This window comes from Tachypleus tridentatus, chromosome 11 (assembly GCF_004210375.1).
Source record: "Tachypleus tridentatus isolate NWPU-2018 chromosome 11, ASM421037v1, whole genome shotgun sequence".
In the NCBI taxonomy this organism is placed as follows: domain Eukaryota; kingdom Metazoa; phylum Arthropoda; class Merostomata; order Xiphosura; family Limulidae; genus Tachypleus; species Tachypleus tridentatus.
The window spans coordinates 87352578-87367286 of NC_134835.1; the positions used below are offsets into that span (position 1 = coordinate 87352578).

A 14709-nucleotide genomic window follows, 5' to 3' on the forward strand; every position below is an offset into this window, starting at 1 on the left:
AACCTGGGATCTTTTCAATTAGTGTTTCGTCTTTTATTTTTTTAATGTATTTTGTTTCAGCTTACCTTTGGCTATAATAAACTAATATATGCATATATATATATAATCCATTTGTATCATAAATCTATAAAATTAAACACAACTTAGAAGCAGTTTTATTTACCAATTTGTAGCTCACGTGCAGATATATTATATATTTGTAATTTGTTTTAAGGCTTGTAGATGACGTTAGTGTACAGAAATGCTAAGCATTGAAGAAGTAGAGCACTTATTTTCGAAATTTTCAAAACTTTCAATGTGTGTGTGTGTATATATATTAATAATAAGTATTCGAAAAATAAATGTATAAATTATATCTAGTTTTATTGTGTCAAATGTTTTTTAAAGCGTGTATGTCGTATGGTCAAAATGGCTATTTTGTTGAATTTCCTACAAAGCTACCCGAACGCTAGAGAAAAGCAACATAATCGAACACCACTTCTTTTAAAGGTATAGTAAAAATTGTGTGTCACTCTTATAACTCACTCATTGTTCCAAAGTAATGAACATGATTAAAAAAAAAACTGTGACCAATGAAAAGGTGCGTACCATGAACCCTCACAGCTTGAAACATTTGATACTAATTACACTTGTTAAAAATACGCATTAGCCATGCTTGAAAATGTCGTTGACAAATGAACCCTAACGAAACAAGAACATAATAATTCAAGGCCCTTGATAACTTGTTTCATTTCACACGAACCTCCACCAGCCTCTGTTAATCGTAATGCTGTTGTTTTTACTTATTAAAGACTTATAAATAAATGCAACACAGTTATTTACGATTATTATGTTTTGTACTACTGTTGTCACGATTTAACGATTTATTTACGCAACATAGAAAATTACACGAAATGACAAAGGCACTATCTTGTAACTTTTAGTATTAAATTAGTATCACCTCTACATTAAAATGTTGTATACTGACGTATGGTTTAGTTTTTCAATGGCTTTTCCTGAGAATTTTGTTCCTTTTATTTAAGGTTTTCCTCTGGTATTGCTTTTCGTGTAAATTTGACCACTTTCGATACTTGCAACAATTAGAATTTTGTCCTGGTTAGAAAATGAACCCCAATTAATTAATTTTACGCATACATACTGAATGACGTTAACAATCACTGTTTATTTTAATTATCGTAGTCTGAAAGTAAATAACTATACGAATTTGTTTTGCTTTATACCTTAAAGTCTACCGTCTTAACTTCCATTATTCTGGTAAAAATACCAGTGTATTTGACCTGGAAGTTGCTGACTTTAATTGTATAATTTGTACTTTTGTTTATCAAATACGTTACTTAATCTTCACGCTGCTGCACCAAGATACTTGTGCGTTCGTAAACAAGGTATATTTTCTTAGTTTATTTACAACTAAGAGTTTAAAATTTATTCAGCCTTTACTGGTACAAATGAGACGATAGACTCTTTTTTTTTTACATTGTGTATCTTGTGACAAAAACCGTTACGATATGATAAGAGTCGCTCTATTTTAGAGACGGTTTTGACAGAGTAGGTAGAATTAGATTTAGCAAATGGACCGTATTTCTTTGATATCTTGTGATGTTTCCCGCTTTGACAGCGGTAAGTCTACGGATTCACAGCGCTAAAATGAGGGGTTCGATTTCTCTCGGTGAACACAGCAGATAGCCCGATGTGGCTTTGCTATAAGAAAAACACACACACACACGTCTTGTGGTAAGTCCATGTTATGGATCTGATGGATGCCTCAATATAGAGACCAAAGTGTAGTTTACCACAGGACTTTATGTTAAGTGTCAGATTCGTCATTCTCCATACTCTAGTTTTTGTTAACTATTTTTTTTATAAATAGGTTGCATAAGGGGCATTTCCATTAGTTAAAAGTAGTACGAAAGTTCAATGTATTTTCGTTCACAGAAATTGATTACACAATGAGGTTCCCATTTAACGCTAAAAAAAATATTCTAAAAAATCTATTTCTCTGTTTATTTGTCTCCCTACGTATCTACCTTTAAATGTTTGCCATGTTTTTGTTAATTAATATGTCTCTTTAAGGTTTAAGTGCCTATGAAATACCTCAATATAATTCATTTGAAGTTTGAAAGTATGCACGTTCAAATATAGTTTTATTCATGTGGTGTGTGTTTTCTTATATCAAAGCTACATCGGGCTGTCTGCTGAGTCCACCCAAGGGAATCAAACCAATAATTTTAGCGTTGTAAATCCGTAGACTTACCGCTATGTACGTGGTGATACAGCTAGTGTCTTTCGAAATTAAATAAATAATCTTCATATATAGTGAAAGAGATAACAAAGGAAACCTATACTTGAAATTGGTATATTTATTACAACAAATGTATTATATATATTTGTCTTATTTCGTTTATTCTACGTGAGTAATGTATTATAAATAATATAAAAGTAACAAAATGCGAATAAATCTTAATCTATACATTTTATATTTAATAGTTTAAAATATTCTTTTCTGTGATCGAAGCTATGTGTTTAGAGCGCCATCTATTAACAAACTATAGAGTTTGGTAAAAAAGTTGAGTGTATAAAGAGATCTTAGTCGTTACTATGAGATATTAACGATAAAAAGAAAAATAATGAAGACATAGACCAGTTTTGCCGTATATAAGTTTCAGGAGAAATACCTCTTCAAGTAATATGTCACTGACTGAAATCACATTGATTAGTTGTCAGATTTCAGTGGAAAGTAAAAGGTGTCTGAACTTTGTTTGTATTCAGAGGAAGTATATAATGAAATAACTAGACTTCAATTAATAGATTATATTTTAATCTAATCCTGTTTTTATGAAGCTATAAAAACATAAACTAAAGACACGGCAATCTGATGTTGCGGTGTTAGGAGATTGTCAGTTCAAGTGTATATACCCTTGAACAGCGTGTAGAACTTAGTTGAGTTTTAAGATTTTTTAAAAACAGAATTCAAGTGAAATTTACACTATCAAGCAGAATGTACTAGATTCAAACATACGATGAGGTAGCTAGGTTGTAACCTTAGGAAGAGGGGTGGCTTAGTTTCATACTAGAGCATTAGCAAATGAGCTGCTTTGACGTCAGGAAGTTAAAGGTAGGGTAAATTTTTGATATTTTACGATGCATCAGAATGATAACCTAGCAGTTTCATAACATGGGACTTGGTGACTTAAGTGTTCATTCTGAAGAATTAAGAGAGAGGAAAGCTTTGGAAAAAATTAAAATATCTACTCCTTATTTTTAATGTATAGGAGAGATTAATTACAGCTTCTTTTAAAATAAACTAATTATTAAAACCGTGGCGATGAATATTCAAAAGTTTAGAGTACTGTGTTGTTGAAGTGAAATCACTGTCGAAGTACTACAACTGTAGTAAGGTTAGACTTGAATAATAAACCAGATCACGTATGATATATCCACCTTTGGTATCGCGTCCTGTTTGGAACTTTTATTAGTACTAAATTCTTAACAACCGAGATCACGGTAGTGTGAGATGAAACAATGAAGTTCAAACTTTAATTCTGCTGAATTAACACTAAAGGTTTGAGTTAATTCCTTCTCGTTAAATTAAAAAACAACGTTTTCTGAATCTTAGTATTTTCCTGTTTATAAAGCAAGCATCATGTGAGTCTATTGTTCTGAGCAGTAAAACGAACTAGATGCTATAAGTGCTTGAGATATAAGAAACTTGTAAAATTAATAACACTATGTAATAAATATCTAATATTTTCATCTAGAAAATTAGAGATATCCCAATAACTGAAGAAAGTGATGAAAGAATGAAAATATAGTAGTGCAACACTGTCCGCGAAGCGGCGTTGTCAAGATCGATATACCGACAGTCTAACTCAGTGTTGAAAACCTCTAACAAAGATGCGTTTTTTCGGTCAACGCATTTTGCAGTTCGTAAGTCTTTAAGCACGCGCATATATTGAGAGTCTTCTCGATCCTGGTACTGCTTGGCCTTAATCCACTGATATACCCAGGCAATGTTGCAGTCACAGATCCACTGGTTGTCTGAGAGCAACAGATTCTCCAGGTTCCGTATTTTCACCTAGATGACACAGAAAATTAATAACACAACTATTTACAAATTTATTTTGTGCTTCAATTATATAACTTTTATAGTTATCAAATCACACATTGAATGTGTAAAAGTTACATTGTACTTCAATAATATAAGTTTTTAGGGTTACGAAACCACACATAGAATGTGTGAAAGTTATGTTGTACTTAAATCATATAAATTTTAAGAAGGTTATTAAACCATATATTGAATGTGTGAAAGTTATGTTATGTTTCGATCATACAAATTGCATTAGAAGGTAATCAACCGTACATCTAAATGAGTTAAAGCTATCACAAATCAATGTTTGTACAAAGTGTTTTATTTTTCATGGAATGTTCATATGTGGTGTTTGGTATTGTCCAGGGCTGATTTAAACTAGAAAAACTATTTTCCGTAGATACGTATAAGCTTCAACTTTGTTCAAGAATATTTAAAGCCAGAAATCTGTATCAACCATGTATCATACATATGTTTTCTTGTTTGATTAGAGGGTGACTGAGATAAAATGATTTTATGCAATGAATAATCAGGATGTTACAAGTGTGAGTTGCTTTTTACATTTGCAATCTATAAAATATCCTGTTTGAACATGTAAAATGTTAACATTAAAATATATGAGAATCCATATAAAAGAAACATCTGTATCAACCATGTATCATACATATGTTTTCTTGTTTGATTAGAGGGTGACTGAGATAAAATGATTTTATGCAATGAATAATCAGGATGTTACAAGTGTGAGTTGCTTTTTACATTTGCAATCTATAAAATATCCTGTTTGAACATGTAAAATGTTAACATTAAAATATATGAGAATCCATATAAAAGAAACAAACCAAATTTTCTTGCTTATATTCAGCTGAAATCTTTTAAGCGTAATTAAAAGTTAAATATCAGCTCATACTATTAATGGACATTAAATGAAGGACGTGGAAAAATATTGGATTACATTAAAACAACCTACCTCAGAAATGACGTTTCCCACAAACTGGAGTCTGTTGTGTCTGAGATCCAAGCTGATGTTTTTTATATTTCTCATGTCTTGGAAGAGCTTTGAGGATAGATGGGTGATGTTGGTTTTAATTATCTGTAGATTCAGTTGTTCATTTTCTATATGGTGAAATGAATCCTTGCTTACATGATGGAGTTTCTTTCCCTCTATGACAACATGTTTAACCTTTTTCGGTAGTTTCACTGTAAAAACGTCTCTGAACGTGTTCTCTTGAACATGGAGATGTAGTTGTTGTAATACAAAATTATGTTCCAGCATTTTAGCTATCTTAAAACTGCGTATCTGAGGATAAGTGTCTATTTCCAGTGCCTTCAAGACATTCAAAGGCTCGAAAGCTCCAGATTGGAAGTTTTGGACTGGGAGGTTCTGCATGTGAAGAACCTCCAGTTTATTCAGCGACATAAAACTATCATTAGAGATACTAAGAATAGGGTTACCAGAAATGTCGAGTGTTTGGAGTCTGGGAAGTACGTGCCAGGCGTTGTTTGCTGGAAGTGGAAGCAAATTATATGAGATGTCTAAATGCCGAATGTTGGTGAGGTTAGCTAATGAAATAGAATGAATAAATTTCATAGAATTGTGTGAAAGATTTAGGTGAAGAAGATTTGGCAAATCTAGTTGTGGGACAACGTTCAAACCTGTGCCAGCTAGATTTAGTGTTTTCAACGAATTTGCCAAAGGATGGAACATTCTATCATTTATCAACTGGAAGGAGTTATGGGAAAGGTGTAGCTCCAGCTGTGAAGATGAAAACATATATATAGTAAAAATAATATCACTAAATTGTGTATACCAGTATTACCTGAAATATTATTTTGTTTTTAGTAAAAATAATTATTTAAAAAATTGAATATCGTGCCTTAGAAATTAATTTTGCATTTTACGAAATGTATAGCAAAACTTTCAGTAAACAGACTTGTTAAGAATAATTATAATTCACTTTCAGTTACATTATACACTGTTGAGAAAAAATATGCTTTATTTTGATATGTCCCTTTTTATAAAATGTATAACTATCCACAAGTCCTACTTTTGAAATATTAGTCAATAATTATATTGTGAAGTTTCTTCAGATGGTATACATAAAATTATAAACCTTTCCTATGAATTTTAACTTTTAATTATATTATATTTTAGTTTATATATGGTATAAACGGCTGGTATCGATAGAGAAAATTCTATGTAGAGGAGCGAACAACGATTATATCTTAGTTTGCTATGCAAGGAAACTATAAGCAAGATATAATTAACACTAGACTGGAAGTCACGTGGTTTGCGGGAGCGCAAGCGGCTGCCACTTTTATGTGTTGAACTTTCAAAGCCCACCCTGCAATCGAACTTGCAAAGGTAAGATGATCTCAACTCACAAGTTGTAGCCGTTTTCTATCTAAACTAGACGTTTGGATAATATTGTTATTTGGTTTTAGTAGATTTTTAAGCTTGCTTATTTTGTTTTTGAATTTCGCATAAGGAAAGGCAACTAGTTAACACCACTCAGCGCCAGCTCGTGGGCTACTCCTTTACCAATGAATAGTGGGATTAACCGTGATATATAAAGCTCACACGGCTGAAGGGGCGAGCACGTTTGGTGTCATGGGACTTCGAATCCGTGACAATCTGATTTCATGTTGATTAACCTGGTCATGCTAGGTACATTTTTTAAGTCAAGATGATCTGAACCTGATTTTGAATTAGAAATGAGTGAAAACATCATTCACAAAACACGCATATCTGAGCTGTCATATAATGAATACATTGGATTTTAGCTCAGAGAAAATGCTTAGGATTAAAAGTCTGTTCTTTTTATTTGATGTTTATTACGTGCCGCAGAAAAATATAATCTCAAATATTGTTGCCAATGGATAAAAGGTGGCACATCATGTCTGTCTCTGGGGGAAGAGAGGAACGTTTGTTATGTATATGGATCTCGAAATATTCAACGTTCTTAATTGAAGTGAATGTTATAAATAAGAAAATTTACGATATAACTTTAGTAAAATTTATTCGGACTCATTTTATAATTTGTGGCAAAAATTGATACAAATGCTTAAGAAACATACATAGAACACGAGGTCCAAAAGAAGTAACACAAATTATTACACCTTTTTCATCGATGCCACACTTTGTGTACTGTACTAGATTTGCAGACTATAAATTTAGTACTGTTACTCTTTTAATGACCCCCCCTTTCCTTCTTTTTTTCTTACTCAGTTATGACCGAAGAGTAATGTTTACCCCTTCTCTTACTACCTACTAATAGACTTTTTTTTTTTTTTTAACTGAACCCCTTCCCTCCAAATAGTTTCTGCAATGTCTTACAATTGAAGGTTTGAAGTATGGGGAAGACTTTGCTACAACCCTCCAATTTTTATTGTAATTCAACTTATGTACATGGCCAGTTTCTTACTCAAAAGATAAAATAAAGGATTCCTCATGATACTGTAAATGTATCATCTTGGTGAAACCCAGTTTAAGATATTTCACCAACATTATTATTGTAATCAGAACAAAATATTTTCGATAAAATGAGAAAAGTTTTCTCAGTAGAAAAGTAGCTCTCAATATCAACTTGCCATTAAGATCAAAAATCGTTTCTCTGATAGTGGGTTTCCTTTGAATGCTGTCTTAACAGTCAGGTTACTTAAATATACAATATATATATATTTTTATTAATGTGAAATATATACCGGTCTAGTACAAAACATGTGCAGATTAAAGCATGAAAATAGTGTGTATATTTGATCTGATATATTTAATTTGTAATGGATTTACCGTTATACGTTTATTCTAATACCTACGCGTGTTTCAGTTTGAGGCATGTGACATATATTGTTGGATGTGTATTGTACAAATCCTGCCTGTTCTTTAAATTTGTAGAAGACTCTTGAGAGTAAGAATCAACAGTATTTATTTTACAAAAAACACTAATGTGTTTTCGAACGTTGATGAACGTTCTAGAATCTTGCTTTAAACTATATAAACCAATGCACTAAGAGATATTATTATTATTAGTCAGCTACAGTCAGTGTGCTATAAGCCTCAAAAGCTATAATTGGGATTAACGCTTATTAATTGGTACACTAAAAAATTTGACGTGGAACGTTTTTAAATTTCACATATTACGAACCGTTCATCTTCAGAGAGTTGGCTTCGGACGTTAGTATATCAACGAGGATATTAATATTGTGTTCGGTGAAACCTTATGGGTACTTCAAGCTAGTTAGCTGTTAAAAGATGTGTATAAGTGTATCAACAAAGACATAATTTTCTCTCTGTGAATTTCTCTCAATTAACTGAATCTCAAAGATTCAGTTCCAGACCATATATACGACTAAGTCTTGTTCGTAAGTTTGTAAAACTCTTTCATATTAACCTTCATTTGTAATAACTATAAAAATAATCGTTATTTTAAATTATATATTTTTATATTAAAATATACTTGTGTTAAAAAAGAAAGTTGTGAGTATCAATCGTGTTGGCAAATATCATCAATTTAATACATATTAACATTTAATCAACTTTTGAATTAAAATTTCTGATTATTTGAAGTCGTAATACGTAATGTAACAGAGTGGAGACTCATCCAAGACGAATTATGATACGTAATAAACTGATGTTGAGTTAAATATGACAAGTTATGAAATTACCGATTATATAAACATTCAAAACAATGTAAGTTTTATATAGGTCAGTTTTATGGGTATAAATTTAAATAATTAAAAACAAATGAGAAATATCACTTTTTGTTACCATTTCATCAGTTTGGCGTTATCTAATTTGTATACCGTAATTTACGTCGAATATTTTCTGTAAATACCTGTGTGTTTCACTCTATACTATGAATATATACCTAACTTTTCGTGACCAGTACATTTTCCCATCATGGACACTTCAATACAGTGTTTGATGGTTCTTTTATCAACCTGTATAATTTTACAATTGTGAAATAATTTTAATCTACCAGCATTTATAGTAACAAATTAAAATATTAAATATAAATCCAATTTTTCCACAATACCTAATTATTTTCTTCAGAAAATGGCCATGTGGGTCATGTACGCCACAAAGTAATTTCACAGATCTCACAAACATGATTAAGTAACGAAATACGAAGGAAATAGGCCTGACTTTTACAATTGAGTACTATACACTACAGTGGGGCTCGGCATGGCCAAGCGTGTTAAGGCGTTCGACTCGTAATCCGAGGGTTGCGGGTTCGAATCCCGGTCGCACCAACATGCCCGCCCTTTCAGCCATGGGGGCGTTATAATGTGACAGTCATCCCACTATTCGTTGATAAAAAAGTAGCCGAAGAGTTGGCGGTGGGTGGTGATAACTAGCAGCCTTCATTCTAGTTTTACACTGCTAAATTAGGGACGGCTAGCGCAGATAGCCCTCGAGTATCTTTGCGCGAAATTTAAAGAAACAAACAAACACTACAGTGGATTCGTTTTAAGTACAATGCAGGAATACATTTATTCACAGCATAATTAACAATTATCATAATTAAATGTACAATTCATAAATATATGTGCCAGCTAAATTCTGCTATTTCATGTGAGTATCATTTCTGCGGTACTTTGTTTGTTGTAAATATGTCAATACACAACCGACAATGTGCTCAAAATTTATACAATTAAACGTAACAGAATAGAAGAGTACATATATACTATAATAAAACGAGACTTACTCTGTTGTAAGCACTCTTCTACATTAATCTTTTATTTTTGTTGGGCAAACTACACAAAATATTTTGGGTCACTTGCACTGCATACTGGTTATTTACCATAATGACACTAACAAGTCAACGATTTTGGACTAGAGGGGACCACCTACAAAAATTTAACCTCTCACCTAATTTTAAGAAGGAGTGTATTGAAAGTGTTAAGGTTATTTTTGAATATTTTACCAGATAAGCCATGACGTCACTGATCACGTTAGACTTGTCTTAAACCATACAGATTAACCCAAATTTCTTCTCTCATACATCAAGCGAAACGAGGTATTTAATAAACCTCTACCTGTTAAGGTAGAGTGTCAACTCAATGGCAGCGTCAAAAGTGAGTGTACACAGTACTTGTATCTGTAGACAGTCTGTTATAGCAACGTCTCTGTGTAGTTTGACTAGCCAGCAGGCGACATTAGAATGTCGTAAATGATTATTTCAATTTATATGAGTACTTAATATTGTTAGCATTTCAAATAAACAACTGTGAATTTGTCTTATCGACATTTTTACTGTGAAACCACATGTAAACATTCATGCCAGTTTCATGCCGCCACCATGACAACGGAGGCGATTCCCACTACAGTTTAATTATTACACAGTAAAAATATCTTTTCCTCACTTGTGAAATGTAACACCTCCGCCTTTAACTCTTGGTTACGATATGTGTAACAGTTAATAGCATAGCACCGAATTCTCTTCCAGTAGCACGTTCTACGAGCGACAATCACTTTCTGCTATTTTAACATTGTCTGCGAATTCAAATTCAACACAAAGCAATGGCGATCGCATGCGCACAATTGTCCCGCAATGATAAAGAGTTGTGGCTGGCTAGTCTAGTGTTATTTATATCTATGTAAATAAGTATAGCACGATAACGCTAAGCTACATCTTTTGTGTTCGACATCTGTTAATTTACACTGATGTTTTAGTATAAACTACGAGCTTAGCACTTTAGACTACATTAATGGTTAGTGTTAATTCATTTTTTTTAATCTAATGTTAAAGGTTAACATCTCTATTTTTTCCCGAGGTATTGAAATTAATAATTTTATAACTAAAATTATACTCAATTTTGAGTAACTGCAATTGAATATTTTAATATTTCGGTTTTGTGTGTTCGAAATTTAATTATATATTGCTCAAATCCACCATAGGTTAGTTGTAGTGTTGATTTTTTTCCATTTTAACTCTTATCGATAATTTAAACTATTGAAATTTATTACAAATTAATATGAACGACAGATATATATAAATATTTGAGACTTCACGGATTATTTAAGACACTTACAAGTTTATTAAGAGGAGCCAGAGTTTCTTCCGCCAGTTCTTTGAGAAGGTTTCGGGAAAGGTCTAAAAACAGAAGATTCCTGAGGAGTTTCACATCGTTAGTGTTTAAAAATCTTATGTTATTCACGGAGAGATCTAAGTATTGGAGAGTTTGATTGACTGGAAGAAGCCCATTGTCGGGAAAATTTGACAATTTGTTGTTGGCCAGTTTTAGAATTTCTACTTGTGTACCTTTCAGAAGATCATCAGGAAGATTTCGCAGAATATTGTTGGAGAGATCTAAGACTCGGAGCTTCACGGTTTCTTCCAACATATCAGACGGCATATCCATGATTTTGTTGTTGGACAGGTCTAGGATTTGAAGATTCGACATTTCTTGGAAAGCTCCAGTTTGAACCAAGCCAATATTATTATAATTAAGTCTTATAACAACAAGATGGTGTGTAACAGAAAACATGGATGACGTTATGTTAAACAAATTATTGTTGTTTAAAAATAGATGAGTGAGGGAATTTCTTACAGAGTCAAAGTATTCTGGCTGAATGTCGGTTATGTTATTGTGACTAAAGTCTAGAACTTTTATGTTAGCAAATGACCCTAAAGTCTCATTATTAGGTACTAGCTCTTCTAGGTCATTGTAACTGATATTGACTTTCAAAGTAGATAGAGTACCAATCTGATCAAAACTGTCCAGTTGTATGTTTTTAAGTTTGTTGTGAGATAAGTCCAAAATCTGCATACTTGGTAAATTTTGGAAAGATTCTGTCTGAATATGAGATATCCTGTTTCCTTCAAGTCTTAAATGGGCTAATGAGTTCAAATTTGCAAATCCACGTCTCTTAATCGTGCTGATTAGATTGTCGTGTAGTTTTAGTGTCTGTAGAGTTTTCAGACCTTCGAAAGCGTGTGTTTTAACCTCAGCAATTTGATTAAATGCGAGATCAATTCGTACAATTTTAGGTAGATCTTGGTTCTTGAACAGACCGGATTTGATTTGGGCAATCTTATTAAAGTTTAAGTTGATTTTTTCCAGTTCATACATGTCTCTAAATGTTTCAGTGGATAGCGAAGTGATGTAATTGTTGCTTAGTTTGATCTCTTGTAGGCTGTGAAGAGCATGAAACAAAGTAGGTGGTAATTTTGGAATAGCTAGAGCTTGATGAAGGTCCAAAATTTCTAAAGAGTGACTAAAGGGATCAAACATTTTAGCTTCCACGTATTTAAGATTATTGTGAGATAGGTTGATTTCTTTAAGACTAGGTGTGGAAGAAAACGCCCCTTGTTCAATGAACTCAATTGAATTAAAAGCGAGATTAAGTTTTTCAAGACCTGGACCTATCATTTTAAGATCGTTTTCTGAGAGAGTGTTGGTTTTTAGACTCTTGACTTGTAGTAACCTTAAGTGTTGTAGATCCCCGATGTCTGTAGTTGAAACATGGGCCATATCTCTGCCAGTTAAGTCTAGCTGTTGAAGTGTAAAACGCATTTTGTGAAACACATTTTGCGGAATAGTGGAGATTTTGTTTTCTCTTAATGACAGAGATCGCAAGACTTCCAGTTTTTCTAATGCTAGCTGAGGGAAGTTTGACAGGTTATTGAATCCTAAATCAAGAACCTGAAGATGTTTTTCTAGTCCTGAGAAAGCATTTGGTGAAATATAATAAGCTTTACAGTTCCGTAAATATATTTCTCTTAGCTTAACATCCTTGAATGCTTCGCTGTTAACTGTTTCGATGGGGTTAATGTTTAAGAACGTTTTATTTAAAACCTCAAAATTTTTGAAGGATGATGGCTGAAGTGTTATAATTTCGTTGTCTTCTAAGTGAATTTCATCTAAAGAGAGTTTTTCTGTAAAAGCAGGGTTAAATATTGAATATATTTTGTTACTGTTGAGGCTGACAATCTCTAAAGCTTTTAACCTTTTGAGAGCGAGGTAGGGAATTTCAGAAAGGATATTGTTTTCCAGGTTAATATACCTAAGACGAGGCAGATCAGTTTGAAAACTTGATTCATGTAGTATAGAAATACTGTTACTACTAAGGTCTAATACCTCCAAATGAGTCAATCCTTTAAAAATACCTGATTGTAATTTAGAAATAGAGTTTTTACTGAGTCGTAAAATTTTCAAAGTATTTTCCAAACTATCAAAATCTCCTAGAATTATATTCGTAAGCTGGTTGTCTGAGAGATCCAGAGATCTCAGCTTCTGCATATGTCTGATAGCCTTTCTGGGTACAATCATTAATCTATTGTGACTTAAGTCTAGCTCCCAAAGTGTTCTCTCCAGACCTGCTAAAGCATTGGCAGAGAGACTAGTGATAAGGTTCTCACTTACTTTAAGTTTCCACATGCCGGTACCTTGCAGACTGAAATCTGTAAGTGATCGTAGTCCATTGTTCATGACACTTAGGTGAAAAATTGTAGATTGGTTCAGATTGGTCGGTAGAGTGGTCATGGGGACACCGTGACAGCTGACGAGCCCCAAGCTTGGTCCTGATTTGGAACATGTACACAAAGGGTTGAAATGACATGGAGGATACTGGAGTTGAGTTTCAGAACCTAAAACTGTTACGACTAAAGCCGTTAATATAACCACAATCCTCACCAAGAACATCTGAAGAAAGAAAGAAAATGGGCACTTTATATTATCGCCTATGAAATACTTATTTGTCCTTTATTCATTATTTCTGTCTCCTCTACTTATTATAAAATCAGAATGAGGGTATTGTACAGAGGTGAAAACTAGGAATTTGACTGTATGTCTATTATATGAGCTTATTGTATTTTAATCCATGTAATAATACTTCAGTACCAAGTTAAATATCTTTTAAGAGAACATATGTGTTCTTAGAATGTACCCTTATTTGCTGTAAACACAAAACGTTTTAAATTTTTGAAGTGAAAGGTTTGAAACAGAACGTGTGAAATCTGTAACTGTCCAAATTAAACCTACCTCCCTTGAAACCAGTGAAGCAGATATTGGTCAGTCTCAAGTCCTCGGATAGATAGTGACCACAAAGCACTGTTAGTCTCCCTTGATAAGCGACAGAATTAATGGAAGCTCTGCTTTTTATTGGATTAAAACAGGCACATGATTTGTAAAAAAAAGCTTACAATGTGGGATGTAGTATTTAACTTAGCTTAAAGGCTGTGAAAACCTTTTAAATCAAATGTGAAACCTTTCTGGTGCTGTCAGTGTATATGATGCCACGTTTTTACGAGATATATTAAATCTGAAGCCAAACTAATACTGAAAGTAGCCTAATAGAAAACGTAACTTACCACAGAGATGTAGCAGTATGGTCGTTTACCTTACTTGTGATTATGCTCTCAAAAACACATTATTTAATACGTTTTAATTTAAAATATTTCATTTGTTATCTACACATGATGACTTTAGATGTATAGAGATTCTTAAATGGTAAATGTGATTGTCAGAAATAGGTATGTTCAGTATAACATTATAGATATTTATCTTTTGACAACACCAGCTACACACTACACATCATGTCAACCCTAGCTATCTAGAACTTGTAAGAGGAGTGATTGATTGGCAATCATATGGTTTAATGTTGAACACAACTATGAAAGAAA

At 32.8% G+C, this 14709-nt stretch overlaps 1 protein-coding gene across 1 annotated transcript in view; it reads right to left on the minus strand.

Annotated features, from left to right (window-relative positions):
* LOC143231389 (uncharacterized) overlaps nt 1–14226 on the minus strand; it is a 40873-nt gene extending 26647 nt beyond the window's left edge. Inside the window, 4 exon segments of the mRNA XM_076465935.1 lie at nt 3754–4072; nt 5052–5837; nt 11117–13729; nt 14069–14226. Coding sequence (XP_076322050.1) covers nt 3754–4072; nt 5052–5837; nt 11117–13729 — 3718 coding nt within the window. The 5' untranslated portion in view covers nt 14069–14226.
* Nucleotides 14227–14709: the final 483 nt, after the last annotated feature.